This window comes from Pinus tabuliformis, chromosome J, assembly GCF_031772625.1.
Source record: "Pinus tabuliformis cultivar Carrire ecotype Pingquan chromosome J, CPIR1, whole genome shotgun sequence".
Classification (NCBI taxonomy): domain Eukaryota; kingdom Viridiplantae; phylum Streptophyta; class Pinopsida; order Pinales; family Pinaceae; genus Pinus; species Pinus tabuliformis.
The window spans coordinates 546485019-546510107 of NC_142295.1; the positions used below are offsets into that span (position 1 = coordinate 546485019).

A 25089-nucleotide genomic window follows, 5' to 3' on the forward strand; every position below is an offset into this window, starting at 1 on the left:
GCCAAGTATGCAGTGTTCTAGGCCAAGCACTTAAGGGCTAAACATTGTTGGTTTAGGCATTATTTTGAGGGACCTAAGGCTACAAGAATGCTTTGTGCTAGGTCGCAGGCCTTAGCACCACAGCGAGGCTTGCATAGGGGCAAATTAAGGGTTGATATTGACCCTAGGCAACAACGTCGAAAAGGAGGTGTCTCTTAAGGGTGTACCGCAATTTTCCAGAGGGTTGTTCAAGGACTGTGTGAGGAGTTTAGGGTTGCCCTAGTGCCCAAACCAAAACAATCACGAACAGCGGTATATAAACATATTTGGAGCAGCGTTTGTATGGTGTGTATGCAGCTAGATACATGGGACAGCAAGATCACTTGGTGGAGAAAGCAAATGGGACAGCAAGGCTATGATACTTGGTGGAGAAAGCAATAGGACAGCAAGCTATGACATGGTAAAGCAAGGCTACAATGGGACAACAGCAATAGCATGGTGCTGCAAACTCATACGAACAGCAGCAAGGTACAGCATGCCATATGGGATAGCTAGGCAATGAAGCTTGGTGCAGCAAGCAAATGGGACAGCAAGGCTATGATGTTTGATGGAGCATAGCAAATGGGACAGCAAGGACATGGTGCTTAGTGGAGCATGGTACATGGGACAGCAAGCAATCATGGTGCAACAAAGAGATGCATCATGTTGGGCACAGTAAGGTACAGGATGAGGCAGCACTGGTGAGTGCAGCAAGATGATAAGGTACAGCAAGATGTTGCAGTACCGAAAGGCGCAGCATAAGGTGCAGCAGTATGATAATGAGGTCCGGCATAGTGATGATGGGTGCAACATGGTGCAGCGCAGTGAGGTGCAGCACTATGATGGGTGATAAAGTCACCTGGGAGAATCAGTTGAAGCAGCATGTCTTCAACTGAGTTCATCTACCTCATGTATCATCTTCTTAAAAATGATCTATGCCCTTATTTAGATAATTCAAAGTGTTGACTTCTGTTGTAAATGTACTCTCTCTCTCTCTCTCTCTCTCTCTCTCTCTCTCTCTCTCTGTGCTGAACTATTGAAGAACGTATAAGAAGAATTGATCAAGGGTTTCCCCACATTGGGGTTTGTCCCTAGCTAGCACCACATCTTGTGTCCTCTTGTCTTGACTTGTCTTCTGCGATCTATGTTTATGTTCTATCTGCAATTTACTTTAATGCTGATGTGATTGCTAATCTGGGAATAATATTGAGCTAACTGTGAAAATTGAAATAAATTGCTCTAAGCATAGAACATACCTAAAATTAAAAAAATTCTACTTTCTCCATATGAAATCCAATGAGGTTGGAACCACTCTCAAACATCCGGAGTCATTTCATGGAAATGTTAAAAATTTAAGGAAAATGTCACTTTTACTTTAAGAATTTAACATTGCCATAAATTGCATAGCAATACTAGGGCCATAGGCTTGAATATTAGGCAAGCTTAGGGGAGAGTAAGAAGTGGGCCAACCAGCTAAAAATAAAACATAAAAATAAGGAAAGCAATTTTTTTCTGCACGGAGCCAGTCCTGAACTGGCCAGTTCAGTACCGAACCAGCCTATTCTGGTTCGGAGGCCTGGTTAAGACCGATTTTGAGCCAAAAAAGGTTCGACCGACCAGTTCCACCGATTCTGGTCCGGTTATGATAACACTAAAGTCTGCAACACTCCATCTTGCACTAGCTTTTGTATGTAATGATGCTTGTTATTTATGTGCTTTGTCTTTCCATGGAGAACTGGGTTTTCAGAAAACCTTATGCAATTGCCATTATCACAATGTATAATCGTAGGGTCCATTGGTCCTTCAAACAAGTCGCACAACAGTTTCCTCAACTAGATAGCTTCTCTGCTTACTTCACATATGGCAATGTATTCAACCTCAACACTACTCAAAGCAATTGACTCTTGCTTTATACTCATCCAGGATATCATAGAGGATCCCAAACTAAAACATCCTCTAGTAGTGCTTCTCCCATCCATTTCACTACCTCCCCAATCAAAATCTATATATCTAATCAAGTGGACATCATTCTTTCTATCATACTTCAAGCAGTGGTGGATTGTTCCTCGCAGATATCTCAGTATATGCTTGGCTGCTATCCAATGGTCATGCTTGGGCTCTACCTGGAACTGACTGAGAATATTCACTGCAAAACAAATGTTTAGTCAAGTATTCACCAAATACATCAAAGAGCCAACCAATTGTCTATACCTTGTCGGATCCATGGGGCTTGAATCAGAGCTTTGTAGCCTCTTCAAATTTGTGATCATAGGGGTTGTCAGAGGTTTGCAATCGATCATGTCAAACCTCTGCGGAATCTGAATCACATATTTCCCTTGACCTAGACATATATCATCAGGTCCTTGCAAAAATTCCAACCCCAAGTAATAGTGCATCAACCTAGATCCTTCATATCGAATTTTGTTGCCAATTGCTTTTGCACTATTGAATATCACCTTCCACACCTGTCATGAGAAGATCATCCACATTTAGAAGGATTATTACGAGCTCATCCTTCACAACCTTGATATAGAGATTTCGATCAGCATAACTCTTCAAGAAGCTAATCTTGCACATATGTGTCCATTCTAGCATACCAAGCCCTTGGTGCTTGCTTAAGGCCATAAAGTGCCTTCTTCAGCCTGTAGACCTGAGTCTCTCTATCGCTCACTTCAAATCCCAAGGGTTGTTCTATATAGACTTCTTCATTGATAGTGCCATTCAGGAATATTGTATTGACATCCATTTGATGGATGTTCCTTGGCTAAGGGCTTTATTTATCTTTGCCACAAAAGGTATAAGGTGATCCTTGATTGATTCAATCAAGATCTTTTGGGTTCGTCTCTCACTTTTTGTAGTACTTGTTCCATCATCCACATTCTTCTTGTCTAGTTTTGTAGCCTTTCCTTGAACAATGTCCATGACATCATTCTCTATGATTGTGAGTTCAATCCTCTTCTTCCACCTTTGGTACTTAGGGGTTCCCTCAAGCTTGTTACTCTCTTTGCAGAACAGGGACATGGTGGATGCTTGAGATACACAATGAAGGCTATCTTCCTGAGTTAAGATTGCCTCTGGACTATTACTTTCTTCAATGTCAACAAATTGTTGCTCTTTTGGATCCACTTTGAAAATGCACAGGTCTCACTGGACTCGCTGCTACAGGTGCAATAATGCTTCTTATGCTCAAGAATTTTCTACAGAGTGTTGACTTATAATGATTGTCAACAATCCCAAAACTATCCTGCACTTATGTTGTCACTGTCACAAATATGTGACCTCACATTCTGTCTGTAGATAGTCCTTGCGACAATTTTATAACTATACCCTTGGATTAGGGTTTTCAAATAGAGACCCTTTATAATTTTACAAGGCTACACTCAACAACGATTCCAAAAATATCATTACTGCAAATTCAAAATAGACGTACCCTTTCAATGTTACCATAGGTTGGCTTACTGTTTGCCTGGACTGTGTATATATATGTGCCAAAAAATCGTTACCACTATGCACAGACTTTGTCTTCTTTATGCCATTGTCCAAGACCGTGACCAAGGTGATGAGCCTTCTCTTTTATGCGCAGAAACTCTTATGTTTTTCCTCTGGTTGTTCAAGGGAATGTGGGTAATGATAAACCCAATGTGCCTTTGTTCTAGGTCTCCCTCATGCATAGAACTAAAATAGGAGTCTCGGCTCCTCTTCCTTAGTGACTAAGGCTCGAATTGAGTCCTTTTGAAATGTGTTTATGCTCAAAACAGGAGGAGAACCAGACTCTTTTTCTAGCCTGCACTTGCACGATGATTCGAACTTCATGCACAGGGATAGAGACGAACTTTATATATTTTGTATAGATGTGGGGTATGAATTTCGCTTGATAATGAGACTATGCTTCGAAAATTCAGTACACTTATCAAAGGTCTACAAACATGACTAATGCTTAAAAGATCCCTTCAACAAATTCGATCTTGGACCAAATATTTGCACTGATGTACAGCAAGCAACTTTGACACTTTGGAGACTGATTATCTAGGGTTTCCAACTAATACAAAACCATACCACAAAAATTTTGAATTATATATAGAGGGATTGTCTCCTTTCTAGGACTAGAGTAGATGCCAATAGACATGTCTTTGCAGAACTAGAGAAATTATTCTACAAGATTTTTGATAAATTTCAATGATCAACGATGACTATAATGTACATACTAGAGATGCGAATTTTGCACAAAAACTCGAAGGATTTCATGGAGATGGAAAACCTTGTGACCTCTTCTTGTCCTTCGCTCCTATTCCAATGATTGTTGCCTCCTTGGGCTTCTTGACGAGCCCTACGCTTCTTCAAAAATAACCTTCTTATGCCCTCGTTATCATAGGATGGATTTGCGGCCTAGTTACAAAGAATAATAGAGCTAATAAGTATGCCCATAAATCTTCGATTTGCTTGTCAGAAATTCGGTCTAGGATTATATTCTTCCTTGATAAGTGTTGAAGCCAAACTGATCTTCTTTCTGCCCATTATTCAAAGCCCTAGCTCTGATACCATGTTTAAAAATCTAGGGCAAAGAGTTAGAGTATTTATTAACTTGATTTCTCTTTAATCCTTGACATTTTCTTGTGATTTATATTAGGACATTATCATCATCATTTAGTTGTGTTCATCATCAAGACAAATGCCAATAAGAAGATCACAAAGCAAACACAAGAACACCAGATGTAGACTGCAAGCCAAGGCCAAAACCTCTCCTAGAGAGGAAAACCCACAAAAACCTCTTCTTATAGAATTGCAATGAAGACTTCCAAGACCTTGATCTTGACCCAAGATCAAATCTTCCAAGAGATGAACCAGCCAAATCCCAAACAATAACTCTACAAAATATGAAGTGAGGAAACCCTAGGTTCTCCAACAATCTCGCACATGTGAGCAGATAGAGACAAAAATCAACCTTTTTTTCCTCCTTCTAGCCTCCATAGAAATTTGCTTCTCTTTCTCTTCTTCGCTGGATCAAAACACCTTATCTTTCCTTGCTAGGATCAAAGTTGTAGCTTCTTGGAAGTGTATGTAAATGAGGAGAGCAAATCCTTTTATAGGCTTCTATGAGAGCGAATTATGCCTCCTTAGGCCAACATGAGGAGGGTTGGCCGACCCATCTCTTGGAGGCTTCCAGACTTCATAAATTACAATAATATTTTTTCTTCATTGTTACATGGGCCCTCCAACGGCTAGTCCATCATGACCTTGACTCTTTGACTTGACAACAAGACCCCTAGAGCACTCAATGGGTGCTTTGACCAAGGACCACAACATGATGGACAAGAAACCCATTTCAATCAAATATATTTTCATTTAACAAATAAATTTTCTTTTCTTTTCTTTCGACAAATACATCAATAATTACATCAAATCATGACTCAAGTACAATTTATGAAGACCGACACTAGTTACATTTCAACACTTTTGTTGTCCTCTCTTAAGAGAAATTGTCCTTCATCGCTCTTCATTGGTATGTTTAAAATGAAATGTCACATCATGTATATATACTAGTTGAATGAGGGCGAATTAACCCAAGCAACACACCCTTTCATGTGGTTGGGCCAACTTGATGCCCCAAAAACAAATTTATTTTGGTTTTTCTTCAAGACCGACTTAAGCATACGAGAATAACTCCCGATGATACAAAAAATCAATAGTAGCAACAACAGACAAGGAACCATGTCTAGATGAAATGTCTTAAAGCATTCAATGGTGTGACACATGTGACACAACATCTTCATACTTCCTAAGCTTTTCATTCCTAGCATTGAAAGTCCCTTAGGTCAAAGACCCCTATAACTTTCAAGTGTCTTAATTCATTGCTACAGGCTATATCTAATCCTAAAGTGATGGCTGCATATTTAGAAATGTTATTGGTAGAATCATATGCAAGTCTATAGGAAAATATCATGAAATTTTCAGAAGACGATACAAAGGCAATCCCAACCCCAAAAATAGATTTGGAGCAAGCTCCATCAAAGTACATAGTCCAAACTTTGTCTACATCCTCCTAGGGGGAATCTTCTTTAGTTGTCACCTTCCTCATCATAAAAAATAACATATTTTTTCTACTAGACGTCACAAGGCAAGTTGTCTAAATATTAAGGCAAAGGAAGCTTCCCCAACCAACATTTGAATGTAGAACATATCCATTTCGATTACACCACCTAGATCGGTTGCCCATTTCCTAGATAGCAGTATGCTACATGAGTTAGGAGTATTTATGATAATTACATTCATGAGGATTTTCCTCTTAGGGTGCCCATGTAAAAAAGTTGGCAAGTCTTCAATAATCACACTACTTCAATATCCTTAGAATCAATCTCGCAATATGGTCTAGAGATTTTTAACCCTATATTATTCATGATTCCTAATGGGATTACATTGGTAGAAGCTTCTAAATCCAATGTTATGTAGGAGGAAACCATTGATTTCCAAGGTTATGAAGAAAATAGCATTCAAAATGGGAGAAGATAGCATTAAACTTACACAATTCAAGCAAGAATCACTTCATCAATCCAAAAGATAGTCTTTCCATGCAAAAATATCTTACCCAAGGCAATTGACACCATCATTCATCCATTGCGTCCAAGAGAGAAGAGGAAAGTGCAAGTGCGCACTCACTCAAGTGAAGAGAGATGAGTGTGTGTGAGAAGTCATTGTTGAAGTTTATTATTGTCTATCGATAGCTACTAATGCTTGCTTTTGAGAGAAGCCCTGGCATAAGCTGAATGATGTTGTGTTTGATAAAGTACTGAGATCCACCATGGCTACATTTCTGATGTTGAGCTGATTGATAATGTTTATATGAAGAATCCCTTTGGAGAGGGAGCATTGATTACATAGCATCCTAAATCTTCCTTAGGCTGCGGCTATGAGATCAATGGATTGGTCAGGAAGATTCTTCCTCCCGTAGACTGTGCGCTGTAAGACCTTGTGGTCCAGGAGATGTATTGATTTGATTGTTCCTCCCATAGGTTGTTTTGTGAGACCTTCTGGTCTGGGAGATGTATCGATTTGACGATTCCTCCTGTAGGTTGTGTGCTGTGAGACCTTGTGGTCCGAGAGATGTATCCATTTGATGATTCCTCCTGCAGATTGTGTGTTGTGAGACCTTATGGTCCGAAAGATGCATTAATTTGGTAATTCCTCGCTTAGGTTGTGAGTTGCGAGACCTTGTCGTTGGGGAGATGCATTGAATGAGTTGGATGTTATGTATCTTTCCTTATGATGAGACTAATGATCTCTCCCATAGGTTGTGGGCTATGAGACCTATGATTGGTTAGGGAGATTGATCCTGACACAGAGAGAGAGATTTGTATTTGTGATCTCTTCCTTAGGTTGACCTATGAGACCTATAATTGGTCAGGAAGATTGATATTGAGGGAGAGAATGAAAAGTGCATCCCTAGCTAAGAAGGAGTGTTGGAAAATATGGTAGCCATGATCAACATTTTCATCTTGGAAAATAAATGGGAAATTTGATTTTTTTTTTTAAATTGCCTCCAAATTTATTTCAAGTCAGCCTCATGATGCTTTAGGTCGGTTGGGCCCCTAAGAGGCACCCATTCGACCCACCACTTGAAGGCTATATAAAGGAGATCATTTCTCATCATTTGGACACATCAATTTTGTCTTGTGCATCTCTGATCCAATGAAATTATAGGCAGGTCCGAAATTTTAGGAGGTGGCCGAAATTTCAAGGAGGGCCGAAATTTCGAGACTGTGGTTTTTATCATGCCACTTGATTATGATCTTGGTTACTAGTTTGGCTATTATTTTGCTATGATTGTTTATGATGTATTGATGAATCTGGAACCAATGTTCACCAAGACTCTGAGACAGGGAGACGCACAAGGGGGGCGTGTGGGAGTACCCTCAAATTTTAGGGAAATTTAGGGGGGACGGGGGGACGTCGGGGTATATGATTTTTTTTCATTATATATATTTCAAATTCATTTTCAATAATGAAAGTATAAATACAATGATACATACATAATTGAATTAAATAATGAAATACATTGATCCATACTCATCATCCTTACTAATACATACATGATTCATCCATAGAGCACGAGATTCAATAAAGAATACTCTAATCCATATTCATCATTCATTATTCACCAATTCTAGAATCTACATTGATTTAAAAATTGAATTCATCACTCATCATTCTAGATTCTAAATTGATTTAAAATTAAAATTCATCATTCATCATTCTAGAATCTAATTAGTACTAAGCAAAATAAACTATAATAGATACTAAAATTTGAAGCCTGGAATAGTAAATTGATATAACTAAAACTCAAAAACAGTGGAGTGATGAGTCTAAAAGTCAATCTAAAGTACAGAGAGGGCTTCGTGCTCTTGGTGCTCTAAACTACATGACAAAATGCAATGAAAACATTGCAATCTATCGAATCCCAAATTCCATAAAATTTGTTAAGTTTGTTGGATTTTGAGTGAGATCTAAAATTCTACTTTCTCCATATGAAATCCAATGAGATCAAAACCACTCTCAAACATCCCAAGTCATTTCATGGTAATGTTAAAAATTTAAGTAAAAGGATGAAAATGAGGATAAAGGGGAATGTCACTTTTACTTTAAGAATTTATCATTACCATGAATTGCATAGCATTAGTAGGGCAATATGGTCAAATACTAGGTTTCAGCTGTCATAATCATTGTTTACAAGTAAATTTAAGGGGAGATGCATAGCCCATTTTGAGGGGGGTGCTCAGGCGTCCCCCTTTTGGGGAACCGCATCCCCCACACTAAGGAAATGTCCCCCCTGCATCTCCCCATGTCTCCCCAAAAGGGGGACGTGGGGAAATGTTTCCCCAGACGTCCCCCCCGTCCCGAGTGCGTGGGGTGCGAGGGGTATGCGCACCTGACCCTAGGGGATGCATCCCAATGGAACACTGTCTGGAACTCTCTCTCTCTCATAAGGAAGCATTTTTGGGTTTTTCCCTAGCATCAGGCCTAATTTATGTGTCTCTTGTCTTATAGCTTCTTGGCAACGTTACCAGATTTCTCAAGGGCAAAATGTGGAACTGCAGATCCCCGAATCCAAAACGGATACGAATACAAATCCGCCTGGATCCATCTATGATACGCTGGGGTGACAGGTGTAGATGGGACAGGTCATGGAATTGTTGTTACATGATTGGAGGTGTTTCGTTTTGATCGGCAACAATTTTGGTGGCGGATTCGTCCAGTAAACCCCAGGGTGCATGCAGTGACTAACCTCAGTTAACAGTTCTACTCAAACTTTATCCTCAACGGTTAACAGTTCGACTCAAACTTTATCCTCAGTGAACAGTTCGACTCAAACCTTATCCCCACAGGCCTTCTTCCATTATAAAACTTGACGGTATGAATTGAAATTGTGGTCACGCTGTGTGTTTCTCAGCGTTGTTCGAGAGACGGGTCGAAACTATGGTAGCGCTCTGGTCGACTATTATCCATTGACAGCGACAGCTTAGGGATCAATTGAGTTGTTGGTCAACTAGCCGCGTATTTCGAATTCAGAGTCATTGTGCAAGTGTGTGGGTGGTCTACTATAGTCCCCGTTGTTGTGCGGTAAGTTCCAAGCATGCTGCAAGCTAATTTCAAATTGCGGCAAGTTCCAAGCGCGCCATTCCAAGTCAATTAAGCTTAATGTTTCTATTTCGTTTTTAATATTTGTATTTACGTCAATATTTTATTGTTTTAAAATTTATATTGTTTTGATGTTTTAACTCTTATATTGTTTAAAGTTTTGTATAGTTACGATTTAATATTTATACATGTTTTTTATATATTATTTTTATTGTTTTATATATATTTCTTTTCAGATTGTTTAATATTTACATATATGTTTTATTGTTTTTTATATATATAATTGTTTGTGTTAATGATTTATTTCGTTTATTAATTTAAAGGCTTTTTTTGTTTAAATAATCATAAATATATATTTATTATATATTTATACATTAGTTTAATCAAAATTTGGTTTTATATATATTTGTTTTAAGTTTCGTTTTGTTTTAAATAAATAAAAACAAAAAAAATCTAAAATTCTAAAAAACATTCATATATAAAATTTTGAATTTTCGATTTTTTTTTTATTTATTTTTATTTTTTTATTTCGACACATATATATAACAATTTAAAATTGTAGCCCACGATTGACGGTGAATGGGTGCGCTGTTAAGGCACTCCTTGCGATAGGTCACTGGTTCAATTCCCCGTGGGTACTTAGTTTAGTCTTAACCTAGAAAAAAAAAACAATTTAAAATTGTGTTTTCATAGTTATAATTTTATTAATTTATATTTGATTATAAATCCAGTGTTGCAGTGTGAAAAGTATGGAACCATCACGACGTCAATCAAGTAAGGAGACAAATGTCAATAAAGATCCAGGATCTCCTTTATGGCAGTATGTGGAAATTCTTGGCAAAAACGTTCGGGGTGGTTCGTACAAATGGAGATGTAGTGAATGCAATAGCATTCAAAATGGTTCATACACTAGAGTGAAGGCCCATCTCACTGGGCAAACTAAAACATGTGTGTTGGTATGCACTGGTTCAAATGGTCCAAATGGCCAAACTGGGACAAGTTTAAGTCCTGCAAAACTTAACGTTTATGCATCTTTGCAAAAAGTCACCGATAGGAGGTTCCCCAAGGGAAAAGCCCTTGTGCAAGCATCCACAACCAAGTCACCATTCCCATCTATACTAGCTGTCACAATTAATAAAAGACCTACACTAGGACCTCTTGAAGCAGCATTCAATAACCAGGGTAGCAAAGTTGCAGATGAGCATGTTGCTCGTTGCATCTATGCAAATGGAATAGAGTTCAACTTGGTGCGCTCTCCTTATTTAGCATCAAATGATTAAAGCATTTAATGAAGCACCAAAAGGATACAAGATCCCTGGCTATGAAAAGGTACGCACCACTTTGTTAACATCAAAAAGACAACTTGTGGATAGAAAATTACAATCAATCTGTGATACATGGGAAGAAATAGGGGTGTCCATAGTTTCTGATGGATAGTGAGACCAAAGAAATCACCCTTTAATTAATATGATCGCAATATGCCCCCAAGGAGCAATGTTTTTGAAAGCCATTGATTGCAGTGGAGTGGAAAAAGATGCAACGAAAATCCCCACAATTCTTATTAATGCAATAGAAAGTGTGGGGCCACAAAAATGTTGTCCAAGTTATCACAGATAATGCAAAGGTTTGTAGAGTTGCGGCCCTGATTGTGGTGGTTCAATAGAATCACATCTTCTAGACTCCATGTGCAGTGCATTCATTAAACCTTATGCTTGCCAAGATTGGTGGGATAGAGTGGATCAATGAAATATATGTAGCATCAAAGGAGATCCAAATGTTTATCACCAAGCATTCGATGTCCCAAGCCATATATCGGAGTTTTGCAAAGTTGGAGCTACTAAAGGTATTCAATTTTTAATCAATGTTATGCATTATGAGTTCTTAATTTTAATTTTAATTATTTTATTTCTAATTTGAAATTTGACTTATGAAAACACATGTAGGTTGTTGAAACTCGTTTTGCTTCCAACACTTTAGTCATAAAGAGGCTTGTGGAAGTCAGACAAGCATTACAGGCAATGGTCACTGACCCTCTTTGGGAATAATGGAGGACTTCAACTTCTGATAAAGGACAAAGAATAAATTCTATCATTCTTGATGATGCATGGTGGGACAAGGTCCAATACCTTTTGCAATTCACAGAACCAATCCTAACCATGATCAGGGTATTTGACACAGATATGCCTTGCTTGGGGGAAGTCTATGAAAACATAGATAGTATGCTGGAGAGGATACGTGAAATTATCAAGGCAAGTGAACGTGACCCCTTTGAAGTATTTTACAATGAAGTGAAAGACATAGTTACCAAAAGGTGGAACACAATGACCACGCCACTACACCTTTTGGCATATGCACTGCACCCCAAATATTATCATTCCAAAATATTGTCTTTGCCTGGTAGAGCAGCTCCAAACAGAGATTCTGAAGTGGTACAGGGATATAAGACAACTTTGAGGAAAATCTATAGGGAAGTGGGAATTGCAAAGGAAGTACGTGAGGAATTTGGAGCATTTGTACAATCCACTGGTATCTTTTCAGATCCACTAGCCATGGATGATCGAGGGCATATGGATCCTATTACTTGGTGGGGCTACCATGGTGGTGATAGCACTTATCTCTCAACTCTAGCCATGAGGTTGTTATCACAGGTTGCCAATTCCTCATCAGCTGAGAGGAATTGGAGTACATATGGCTTCATCCATTCGGTGAAGCGAAACAGATTGGGAGCAGCAAAGGCTGAGGATCTTGTATATGTTCATTCCAACCTTTGCCTTCTATCACATTCTAGTCCAAAGTATAAGAAAGGTCCAAGTAGGATGTGGGATGTGGAACCTGAGATATTTGACTTAAACATGACATTGAATGCCATGACTCACCTTAATCTACTTGAGGATGCTACACAACCAATTCCTACTTCTATAGCAGCTTCTAACATTCCTGGTCCACCATTGTCTATTCATGATGTAGAGTTGCAATATGCAAATGATGATGATGTAGACCCATTTCAGGATTTGTAGACAGACCTACTTTATATTATCATGTTAATAAAGTGATCATTGATGAAACACTCATTTTGTATTTACTACTATCGTTTTTGTATGAGGCAAGATGCATCATTTCAACGTTCAAATTCATAAATTATCTAATAATTTTAGTCCTAATGTTGTGATTCATGAATGGTTTTGATTTTGAACATCAAAAATATTTTTTTAAAATTAAAATATATATATATATATATATATATATATATATATATATATATATATATATATATATATAAATTTGTCTACTTGTCGTATCCCCACCGTATCCGGATCCTGGCTTTTCAAAAATCCAATGGATCCAATCTGAATCTGAGTCCGTATCCATATCCATATCCTAGTAACTTAGCTTCTTGGTGTTTCTATTGTGATTTATTGATGCTATTTTATGTTTATGAATGATTTTCTTATAACTGTTAATGAAATAAATGTTACATGATGCTAATAATGGTTTGAAGTTGTGAAAATGAATAAGGAAATTGTTCTAGCTATGCCCTAGTCAAAAATTCAACACTATTCTTTTTTCTGGACCTCATAATTCTCAAATCTCTGCTAGATTTTTCTTTCTCAACCTCAATACTCCCAAATGTCTTAGTTTAGAATCAATGATTGCAACCCAATGTATACACATATTACTTCAAAAATGAAGACTCAAACCAAGTTCCCTTCACTAGCATTTGATGCATTACTTAATCAATCTTTGGCCAATAATCTAGTTTATCTTAAACATTCTCAACCAAATATCTCCTCTTTAATTGGTATGTGTTCCCACTACATGCAAGAACATCATAACATCCACCAAGAAGCTACTAAGTGTCTCTTGTGCTATCTTAAAGGCACCCCGCACAAGGGAATTATTTACTCAATTAGCACTGACATTCATCTCCTTGGCTTTTATAATGCCCACTAGATAGTTGATCTTCACGAGCAATGCTCTACCTTAGGATACTTGTTCTCTCTTGGTTCTGGACTAGTTAGTTGGTGTTCCAATCAGCAACAAGGTGTGGGTCTCTCCTCCACTAAAGTTGAATATTCTAGTGTAGTGCATGTCGAAAGCATCTTTCCTAGATATAAATGATACCTAATCAACTAGGTCTCAGTCAATAGCCTAATTTTACCTTGTTTTATGACAATCAAAGTACCATTGAGCTTATTTGCAATCAAGTGAATCATTAGAAGTCCAAACACATTGAGATTTGGATGCATTGCATTTGTCATCTCCATGCTCAAGGACAATTTCTATCAATCTTTGTTCCTTCTACAAAATCAACTTCTTGGTATCATCACTAAACTTCTTTCAAAGCCCCCCCTCACTTGTCTATGGACACATATTGATATAAGCAAGCTGCCATTGGGGGCGGAGGGGACTTGATGTATTCTAATGTCTTTTCTCCATGGCTCCTTGTTAAAACTAGGGGGGAATTGTTGAGATCATGCGGTTACTCTTCACTTGAACCCATATGTCCTTCCATTGTATTAATTATAGATTTATGGAGCTTACATATGGGTATCTAACTGACCTATTTATATACTTTCTTATTTGAAAAGATTGACTTAATCACCTTCTTGGGGTTAACACCATACCCTAAAGGATGTATATAAATATAAATATACACTCCTCATTTGCATTGTCTAGTTCATGTGAATCCATTCATTCTTTGCCTAGAGGAACCTCTAATCGCTTCACTCCACTTGTGGTATTTCACTCTATTTGTGTGGTTGATTGTTCTTGGGTGAATACATGATATGCGAACATCTTTATTGTCATCTATATTAAAGTTGTTATAAACTTGTTGGTTCAATGATTGGATTAGGGATTGTTGAAGAGATCGCCCTAGATCTACTAACATATTATGATTTCAACACCATTGTGGATAAAAAACCATGGAATACAAAGTTTCTTTCATGTACCATGACCGCTTAATCATTATATAGTGGGATGCAAATCCGGTTTCTCCAAACTTTAGAAGTTGGAGATTAGCAACATGCCTACAACAACCATGGAAGACAAAGTTTCCTTCATGTCCCATGACCCCTTAATCATTAAATAGTGGGATGAAAATCTAGATTCTCAAACCTTTAGAAGTTGGAGATTGTGAAATTTCCTATACATTGTTTTTGCATGTTAGTGGTTTGTAGTAAAAATATGAATTTTGTTTGCTTCATCACAAAGAGCATCCATTGCACTTCAACACCAATAGATTTGAAAGAAATATTTAAACCAAGAACCACACGTGGGATCCAAGAAATATGATCATACCTAACCCAATAATGGCAATAGTTGCTTTAATAAATGTGCATTGTCTTTGATTACCTACACAAAGCTTGAAGGACCCGTGACCTCAACTGCTTCTGAAATTTTAATGTGTTTCATGTTTCCTCTTCAATTCATTCACTTCCTTTTGGGACATAGCCTTACAAAGCTAAACTCCTTTGTTAGGAATCAGAATAAAATGGGTTTTAACCCTCATATAGGAACCAGTAGAATTAATCTTGCACTTGATCCAATTACAAGGTTTTAACACTCATATATGACCCAGTAAAATTCATTTTGCACTTGATCCAATTACACAAGTTTTCCTTCTTCCCTATTTTTCTCGCATACTTCTTTAGAGTGTCAAAAGGATATTCATGTTGATTTTCTTCACCATTTGTTAAAATTTACAACATAAACACCACAAGGAAATTAAATTCACCCCACATATTGCAAATAAAGATAGACACCACACTTATAGTGTAGAAACCCTTGTGAAGTGGAAAACTCCACTCTAAACATTGTTTTATTCACATGTCACATGGTCAATCATGGTGTGTTATATTGAGGGTCAGGCACCCTTTAAACAGTGATTAGCTTTCACTGTAGATTTTTTTTTCCTTCTTCCCTATTTTTGTCACATACTTCCATAAAGGAGATCAACAAAATATTTATATTGATTTCTTCACTAATTCCGATTTAAAATTTAGAATATAAATACCATAAGGAAATTAAAGTCTCCACGCATATTGCACATACACATCAACGCTTGATGTATGGTGAAAACCGTCAAGGATAGAAAACTCCAATATGAGCAACAATGCTTAATTCAAATGTCACCAGGTCTATTATGGTGTGTTACAATGGGGATCAGTTCCCCGTCAAATAGTAATTAAATATAGGCTAACTGTTGCATTCATTACGAACCATTAAGCCACCATAATAATAAGTGACTACTAAGACCACCATATTAATGACAGGCCAGTAGGACAATTAATGTCCACTAAGTCAAGAAAACATCCACCCTTAAAATTGACTTTGAGACATAACTAAAGAAAGTTGGTACAAAAGATTAACGCTACTTGGAAGTGGGAGCGAAAGCGGGGAGTAGAAGTGGAAGTGGAAGCGACAATTTTTGGAAGCTTCCAGGTTGGAAGCGAATCAAGAGCAAATTTTATATAATATATATTTTTATATATTTCGATGCATATATGTCAACAAAAGCATGTAGAATGATGAATTAGTTATAAAAAGCATAAAAACATGGATTAAGCCATATAAATAATAACCTCAATCATCTAGTAGTTATAATCTTCATCAACCACAGGTCCACAAATTATAAGTTCTCATTTATATCGCACGTAAGGGTGCACATAACCAAAATATCATGAAGAGCAATCCATCTCTGAACCGAAAATACATCAAAAAACAGACTCTAAATGGCCTCTAGCATCTAAAAAAATCATGCTACAACAAATACCTACATATCATCAAAATCATTGCCTATCTTGGAATCTTTGTCATTAATATCAGCCTCTAAGCATAAACATAAGATAGAAAAAACGTAGCATGTCAAGTCAAGATTTTGCTTGAGTGATGGGTACATTTTTAGTAGGGTCATGGTAGAGGAGTTTGACAACCAATGTCACTAACATCAAGGTAAATAGAGAGCTTGGTGCTTTTGATTAAGTACGAGTTCCATACCCTACTACATGACAAAATCCAATAGAAACAATGCAATCCCCCAAATCCTGAAATCATGAAACGCTAATAAGTCTGATGAAAAGACATGGTACAAAAGAATTTTGCCAAAAAAACATTGCAAACCCCCTTAATGTTTAGTGGGCGAGGATACAATAATGACCAATGCAAACAACAATAACTTAACCATGATAAGGTGCACACAAGCTCATTGCAGAGAGTTATTCAAAACTGTAGCTGCCTAGAAACAAAATAATTGGCAAAATCAACAAATAATTGCCTAACAATAAAATTATAAATGATGAGATAGAAAATTTGAGGCAGCAAATATACTTTTAAGTTGTAGCTACCAATTTTTTTAGAAAAAACAAAAAACAAAATGGTTGAAATGCAATCTTTTGCAAACTGCCAAAATTTTCCAATTTTGATGTCAATGGCTCATTCTAGGGGATATTCATTGATTAATCTATGACTCCCTCATTAATCGACAATTTTTGAAACACTAGTTAGATTGAGGAGGTGGGCTACTGGCCAAAAGTATTATACTTGAGATGGTAGCTAGGTTGACTAGTCTTTTCACTTTAGATTTAAATTGATACCACAAGGTAAGCATTGTGATATGGAACCTACTAATTGGTATAGAAACTAGGCTTGAAGACAGAGAATAAGCACCATGTAAATCCCAAAAGAATCAATCCAACTTTGTGAATGAGGATGATAACAAGTACAATGAAGAGGTAATTGCATTATGTTTATAATGAGATGTTGGAGATGCCTCATGACCTATGAAACCGGATTCGTCCAAAACAGGCCACGTGTCTGAATCCCACAAATCCGACATGATTCGATGGGAATTCGAATCCTAAAATAGGACACCACGTGTCCTAACAGGACACCACCATTGAATCTCGGTTGTGTCCCGTTAGGACACTACATGTCCCGATTTTGGGATTCGAATCCCAAAAAAGTGGGGGTTTATGAGGTTTATGAGGGAGGGTTTGTGAGGTTTGTGAGGGTTTATGACGTTTATGAGGTTTGTGAGGGTTTATGAGTGAGGGTTTATGCAGATATTTGAATTTTGTATGTACTATGCGTGCTATAGTATAATGTTACTAACTTACTTTGTAAACAGTAAAACTAACATCTAGATGAAGATCTATGTTTGAAATCAATGAATTTGTATCATTAATGAGAATTTGTGTAAGAAATATCTAATTTTTAATATATATATATATATATATATATATATATATATATATATATATATATATAATAAAATAATATATAACGAATCCTACGTGTCCTGTTCCAGGGGGTCAACGTGTCTGAATCCGACACTCGAATCGCCGTATCCTACGAATCCGGAATCCCCGTGTCAGGTGACTTAGCTCATGACAAGAACGACATCAAGGAGTAAGGATGGTTAAACCCCATGGATAGGTCACAAGTTGACTAGAGGTTTTACCAATACAAGGTCTGCTTGTGCATGCTAGGGGAAAGTGAATATTACAATTGTTGGTAGAGGAGTACAATGATAGAGACAGTGTCAAGAAAGTGACCATACTGGGGAAGGTCATAGAGATATTCGAGAAGGTCAAGTAATTGAGCCTACTTTTATAACTCCAATATTGAAATTTGAGAGAGAAGTCAAACCCTATTCCAGAATACTTTCTACCTTACGAGGCAGTGATAGTCAGGGAATAAGTAGACATCTCCATACTTTAATCCAACTAACCCCGTGTGTGTGTTTCCCTAATCAACCACACACTATTTGCAGTGGTTTCATATGTCATTAGCCCTGTGTACCTCCGAGATTGGCTCAACAAAGAAGTCAAGGCTAGCCACCTTTTCTCATGTCTAATATTTTTAGTCTCCTTAAGGCAAAGGTTGGGTTAAAATTTAGATCTATCCAAGAGATTGTTTAATTGAACGCCCATGTAACTGCAACAAGGAGGATGGTTAAATTGAAGAGGATCCTATAATAATCATTACACTACAAGAAGCCACAAATCCTATGTGAACCTATGTGAACCCAGAAAAGTCTTGCAAATCTATAGGATCTTGTTGGACACCTAATCCTCTATGGGTTGGTGTGGAATGTGAACAACCACTGGAGTCCAAGAGATGTTGGAAGATGAATCCAACAGTGATGTACAATGTACTATAAATGTATATCATGTCAATAATACATGCAATTCAATGTTCTATCATTTATGATTGTTTACATTCCATGTGAGTTTAACATGGTATCAGAGCGAGCGATCTCCTGCCCTGCTCATATTTGAGCCACTTGTTTTGTGGCCTCTCTGTGCATGTCAATTCTGCCATCAGTTCTACATTTAATGAATGTCCCATCAGCTAAATTCTAGTTGCATTCTCTGTCATTTCTGTCACAATAACTCCTCTATTCTTTGTCTATGCTTAAGGCTTTCAGGCCCCAACCTGGGCTCTTCCAACACCTGTCACCTGCCCTCTCTCTACTCAGCTTGATTCCACTGAAACTCTCTTTTGCGCACTCATTATGCCCTCAACAAAATCTTATTTTTAAAGTTATTAACCTATACTAGAGACTCTTATATACAACAGGTGGCATACATTTATTTTCCCACGACTGTTTTCCTTTTCTAATGCTCATATGGCGAACAACCAGTGAGAGAAATTAGGTATCTGAATCAATTTTTATGTCATAAATCCTCTCTGCGCCTTTCAGAAATGCCAACACTGACATTTCTATTACCCTTGCTAGACCTGCACTCTGTGCATTCTCCCATGCAAATAACACTCATATTCAGCATTTGCTAAATGTTGTCCTCTCAGTTTTTTAGTGAACGTAACGGTGCTCTGTGGAAAAAAACAAAACTGAGTCGAAGTTGGGAACAACTGTAGCGATATAGCCTTTCTGGAGATAGTTTCATTTGAAGAGATAATGCGTGTTTTTGGTATGTTGTTTCCTTCAAGCGGTTCATTTCAGTTATAGTGCATTGGAATGCTAAACGCTATTGTATATATGGTCGTTGAACTCTTCATAGTCTTCATGTGAAAATCAATTAATTTTACAACGAAATCCCAAGGAGGTGGCGATTCAAGTGTAGTCTCTTCTCATGCCTACGTGAGGAGGTGAGAAGTATGGCTCACAGATTTTTAAAACTGTGTGAATGAAGTCTCCACGAAGGAGTCTGTGAAATCATAGTTGTTGAAATAAAGCATCGTTAACATCGTCTTGGTGGTATCGTGCTGCTGGACTAACATATATGTTGGTGAGTTTCGAATCAAGATTGAGAACAAATTGACAGAAGATCGAAGCATTATATTTCCTCAGGGATGAGAGTTCATTTCCTTTGGTAATCAAGCGTGTTTGATTAGGGATCGAGTTCGTCTATTCATTAAGGATGAAATTATTTTATTGAAGGTTGAATGCTTTGAGGTAGGCTGAATTCATAATTTCCTTGGCAATTAAACCAACCTACTATGGAGGCCAAGTTTATGCATATTTCTGGAGATCGAGATTGATCCCTGAAGCAGGTTGAATTTTCCCACATTGAAGGTCGAATCTCTTTGGAGCTCGCTTGAATTCTTCAACCGAACTCCTTTGTCTTCCTTGCGACTCTGTTCTGCAACCATACGCACAAACCAAAGGGAAAGGTATGTACGAAATTTTGTGAACTAGGGCTGCAGGTTGGAATTTGGTGAATTGTCCAAGCAAACCGAATTTTTGTGACACTCCATGGTATTGTAATTTGGTGATATTTACATGCTTTGAGAAGGGAGCCAAGATGGAGAGCTGGGGCTACCCATTTGTTGTAAACTTGACTTTTATAAAAGAATTGAAGGATGGAACTTTTCAATTCTGGGTGTAACCAATCAATTGCCGAGAGCCTTCTTATTTTAAGGACTGAGATCTGTCATCATTAGAAGGAGTTCTAGAGTTTCTTGTTATCATTATCTTAGAGCCATCCTTTTGGAGGCAGAACAAAATATTGTCTTGGGAAGACAAGATCAATATCATTGAAGGACAAAACTCTCCTTATCTTAGGTCGTGAAGCATCAACAATTGAAGCAGGAGGACAAACTGTTATAACAGAGGTTCTGGAATTCGAAGAACACGATGTGATCTCTCTTGTGAATTGATATCAGGAGCCTGGTAGGCCCTGCAGTCAAATACATTGGTAATACTAGCAGTCTCTGTATATAAGTATAACAATTCCAACATTTCATCCTTGGCGGTCATTTTTTGGTGAAGGCATTGATTACTATAATTTATTCATTCTTGGGAGCAGTGTTTGTGAGATTCACATGATATGTTCAATGAAAATGGCTAGAATTAATATAGTATTAGAGTTCTTAAAAACTCTGATACATTCCTCTGATCATGACACAGTCAAAATCAACAAAACCACTCTTGTTGACATTCGAACATGTCTGCAGCATACACAGGAAAAGGTACAATTTTTGGAGCTTGAATCTCAGCTTCAACAAGAAGAATTACAGCAATGGAGTCATCATTGTGAACATGTTTTTGTTCAGAACATTGAGACAAACTCCCATCAGCAACAAGAATATAAAGTTGAGGTTGATTCACATTCAGTGCTTAGTTCAAGAGCATATTTGCATGCAGATGCAGAAGTTCAGTCTGCACTTCCCAAGCCCATCATTAGACCTTGGGAAGAGCTTGTCCATAACAAGAACAGAACTAGTCTTGGATATGACAAGGATGTGTCCTTTCATATTTCAGATTACTCAAAGTTCATCCAGTTTCAGAGTGTTGAATTCTTTCATGACAGTTCACCTTCACTTGTTCCAAATTTTACTCCTCTTCCACAACAGCAACAAACCAATGTAAAATGCCAACATTGCGACCGAGTTGGCCATATGAAAGATCATTGTTTTGATCTTCATCCATGTGAGCACTGTCATAAAACCACTCATTCTTCACACAGATGCTTCAAAAACAAGCCCCCTGCAAGAACAAAGCTTCATCTTGGATGGATCGCTTCTTGGAAATGGGCTTCAACAACCAAGAAGATATTTCAGTCATATGTTAGAACTTGTTCTAGAGTATTGAACAATCTTGCAGTTGAGGTTTCTCCATCATCTCACCTTGTATCTGACATGAGGGGAAGTGAAGGTCATCTACAAGCTTCAAAACCACATCAAGCAAGCCTGAGCCACAACTTGCCACACCAAATTCAGAGTTGTAGCTAGAGACAAAGATACCCCTGAGAATGCCTTCAGTTGGTGATGCCTCTTCAAATAATTGGGGACACTTCCTCTAGCAGAAGACTTCAGCTTCTTGCCAGTTTTGGAAGAGTTCCCGGAATCGCATTAAGCATTCGAGAGTTGTTGGTCATCCTTAAACCATCATAGGTTGAGACCTCCCTTTGCAAGTTGAGGTTCTCCCTTTTTATGCGAGGTGAGACCTCCCTTTCAAGGTTGAAGGTTTCCCTCTTCAAAACATGAGAAGCACTTCTTCTAGTAGGAGACCTCAGCTTCATGCAGATTTAGAAGAGTTCCGGAACTGCACTAAGCGTTCCAGTGTTGGTGGTCATCCTTAAACCACCCCCTTATACCAAACATTTCAGAGAGCACATTCAGCATAGTGTTGCCATGCATTTTTGCGCATTTTGTATTACAGCTCTCTTCTTGGACTCATACATACCCCTTTAGATTAAGGGGGGGGGGGAATGTTGGACACCTAATCCTCTATGGGTTGGTGTGGAATGTGAACAGCCACCAGAGTCCAAGAGACGTTGAAAGATGAATCCAACAATCATGTACAATGTACTATAAATGTATATCATGTCAATAATACATGGAATTCAATGTTCTATCATTTATGACTGTTTACATTTCATGTGAGTTTAACAGATCTCTACAAATGTATACACAAGTAATTCTATTGACACACACTTTCAAAATTTTCATAACTCAGTTGGATTCTAATAAACACTTCATGATGTTGTTCTATGGCCTAAATTATCTTTGATCATGTGGTGTTGTTGCATTGATTATGGAAAGTAGTTCTCTTCATGATGTTATTCTATAGCCTAAATTATCTTTGATCATGTGGTGTTGTTGCATTGATTATGGAAAGTAGTTCTCTTCATGATGTTGTTCTATGGCTTAAATTATCTTTGATCATGTGGTGTTGTTGCATTGATTATGGAAAGTAGTTCAGGCTATTCAAGAAATGATCCAATTATAGGATAATTGATCTCAAGGTCATAATAAATGGTAAGAAAAACAAAACATGCTACTTTTCTTGCTAAATTTTAACAAAGGCTTATATCTATAGCAACATAGTACATTTTACATAAAGAATGAGAAAGTTGATCAAGATAGTGAACTCTTCTATGCAATTAAAATTGGCATTGTATATGCACATCATAATCTACAACCTATCCAAGTTTTGCTAGCAAACTGACCAAAAAATTGTAATTATTTATATGGAAATGGAAAAAAATGGCAACCATGTCAATTCAATGTCCAGTTAATCTATAGTTTTAGATGGAGAAAAGCTTTTTCTTTTATGTTTTTTGTCAAAAGGATATTCAAAATTTCAAACCTCTTCCAAAATTTTTGACCACAGCGATTTCTTCTTTAGATTCTTCACATGCTTTCTTTGGCTTTTTAACTCACTCCTCAAAATTGCAACGCCTTCTCCTACAAAAAAAGGTGTAAACATGTTTGAACATCATTTCTACTAATAAAGACTATTTTCCTCCTTAATATGATGGTACTAACATTCAAAGGTAAACTCTGATAGAGCAGGCTAGATTGTAATTCATCGTCAAATTAGGAATGGCCTCAAACCAAATTAGTCGCTCCATGAAAAAAGTGATGGATCATTAGACATAAAATTGTTGAGATATTTCTCAAACAGTAACGATAAAGGCAAAAGAAAACTAATTTAAATTTAGGCAAATGCCATGAATAAAAGATGGCTCCCAGAATTTAAAATGCACTTAGTAGATATCTAAATTTACTTTGGGACAGTGTAAGGAATGTCCAATTAATTCTGTTACAAAAAAGAAAATCTAGATTCTATACGGAAAACTTGCTATAAAAATCAAATATATCTTTAACCAATATGAAGGAACTAAAAAGAAAAAATCTAAGCCATGTCATAAGATTATGATTTCAATTAGTGCTTGAAACAACTATAGTGACATAAAAATAACATGAGAGTTTCATAGTAGTTGAAACAAAGAGAGATCACACATTACATTGATTCTATTAGGACATAGAATATTGGAGCATACCATTCAAATAGATTTATTTTTCTCCCGAGCAGGGATCTTCAATTCTGGTTAAAGACTCAAAATTTGAAAACCTCAAATTTCTCTAACGTAATAGATTTTGTATTGGGAATTCCTTCCATTATACTTCAGCCAAAAGAAAATTACACTTGAACACATTATCAGGAGAACAGTTCATCACAATTTAATGATCGGATGCTCTTTTTAGTAACTACATGATATGTATAATTCAGTTTATAGAGCCTTCTAGATTGTTGGAAAATACCAAACATAAAATTAATGTCATGAGCCTTAACATTTTAGAGTGCCATCAATTTATGTAATATGTTGTGGGTTAAAAAATATTTGTTAAGTGTAGAGTCAAAATAAATAAACAAATGTCACATGAGGGGTCAAGCGAGAAGATAAGATCAAAAAAACACGAAAGTATGAAAGATACATTAAGTACTGTGAAGCACCAAAAGATGTAACATCGGAGCTAGAAAGGTACGAGTTATTGTCTATAAACATATGAAAGATAAAGTAGCGTGGAGATTAAGAGAGTAAGTGAAGAGATTATGAGAGTAAGGACTTGTAATTATAAAATTGTACGTACATGTCACCAATGTAATATTTGTTCTCTTCAATCTCTGCCTTCATGTTTTGTAATTGTGTTATTGTAATTTGTATTTTTTCTCCAATGGTCCTAGAAATGTCAATGTACATTCATTCAAATTTCCCATCATGCAGAAAGAGCTGAGGTCAATTCAGATAAACAATGTTGCCCATGGAACATAAATCAAATCACTGTTCCAGTCAATAAGGCAAGAAGATCAAGAGTTTAGGAACAACTATATATTTTCTCACAAAAGGTTAAATAAATAAATATATATATATATATATATATCACTCTCTAAAATTATTTTCAAATATACTGGAAGTGCTTATGAAGCACCTGATTGTAGATCATGTGAGGAGCTCAAATTCATGGGCTAAGTTAGAAAACATAAAAGTTCACTTAAAAATAATAAAGGGGCAGATTAGTAAACGGAAGATTAATAAGAAATGGGTGTCTTTTAAAACCTGAACAAGCATTGAAAAATGACGAGGGAACAATGGCATTTGTTCTTGTAGTTTGACATCTCTGGTAATCGAGAGAATAACAGAAGCCCAGTGATCCTGACGAAGAATAACTGTGCTGTCTTCTTTG

At 37.0% G+C, this 25089-nt stretch overlaps 1 protein-coding gene across 3 annotated transcripts in view; it reads right to left on the bottom strand.

The window, feature by feature from the left end:
• Positions 1-25089, bottom strand: part of LOC149228178 (protein PSK SIMULATOR 1-like) — a 242561-nt gene that overhangs the window by 130994 nt on the left and 86478 nt on the right. For all 3 annotated transcript variants that reach the window (XM_089378086.1, XM_089378084.1, XM_089378085.1), the window contains one exon: positions 23207-23304. In XM_089378086.1, the coding sequence (XP_089234212.1) occupies positions 23207-23304 (98 nt within the window). The remainder of the gene's footprint in view (positions 1-23206; positions 23305-25089) is intronic.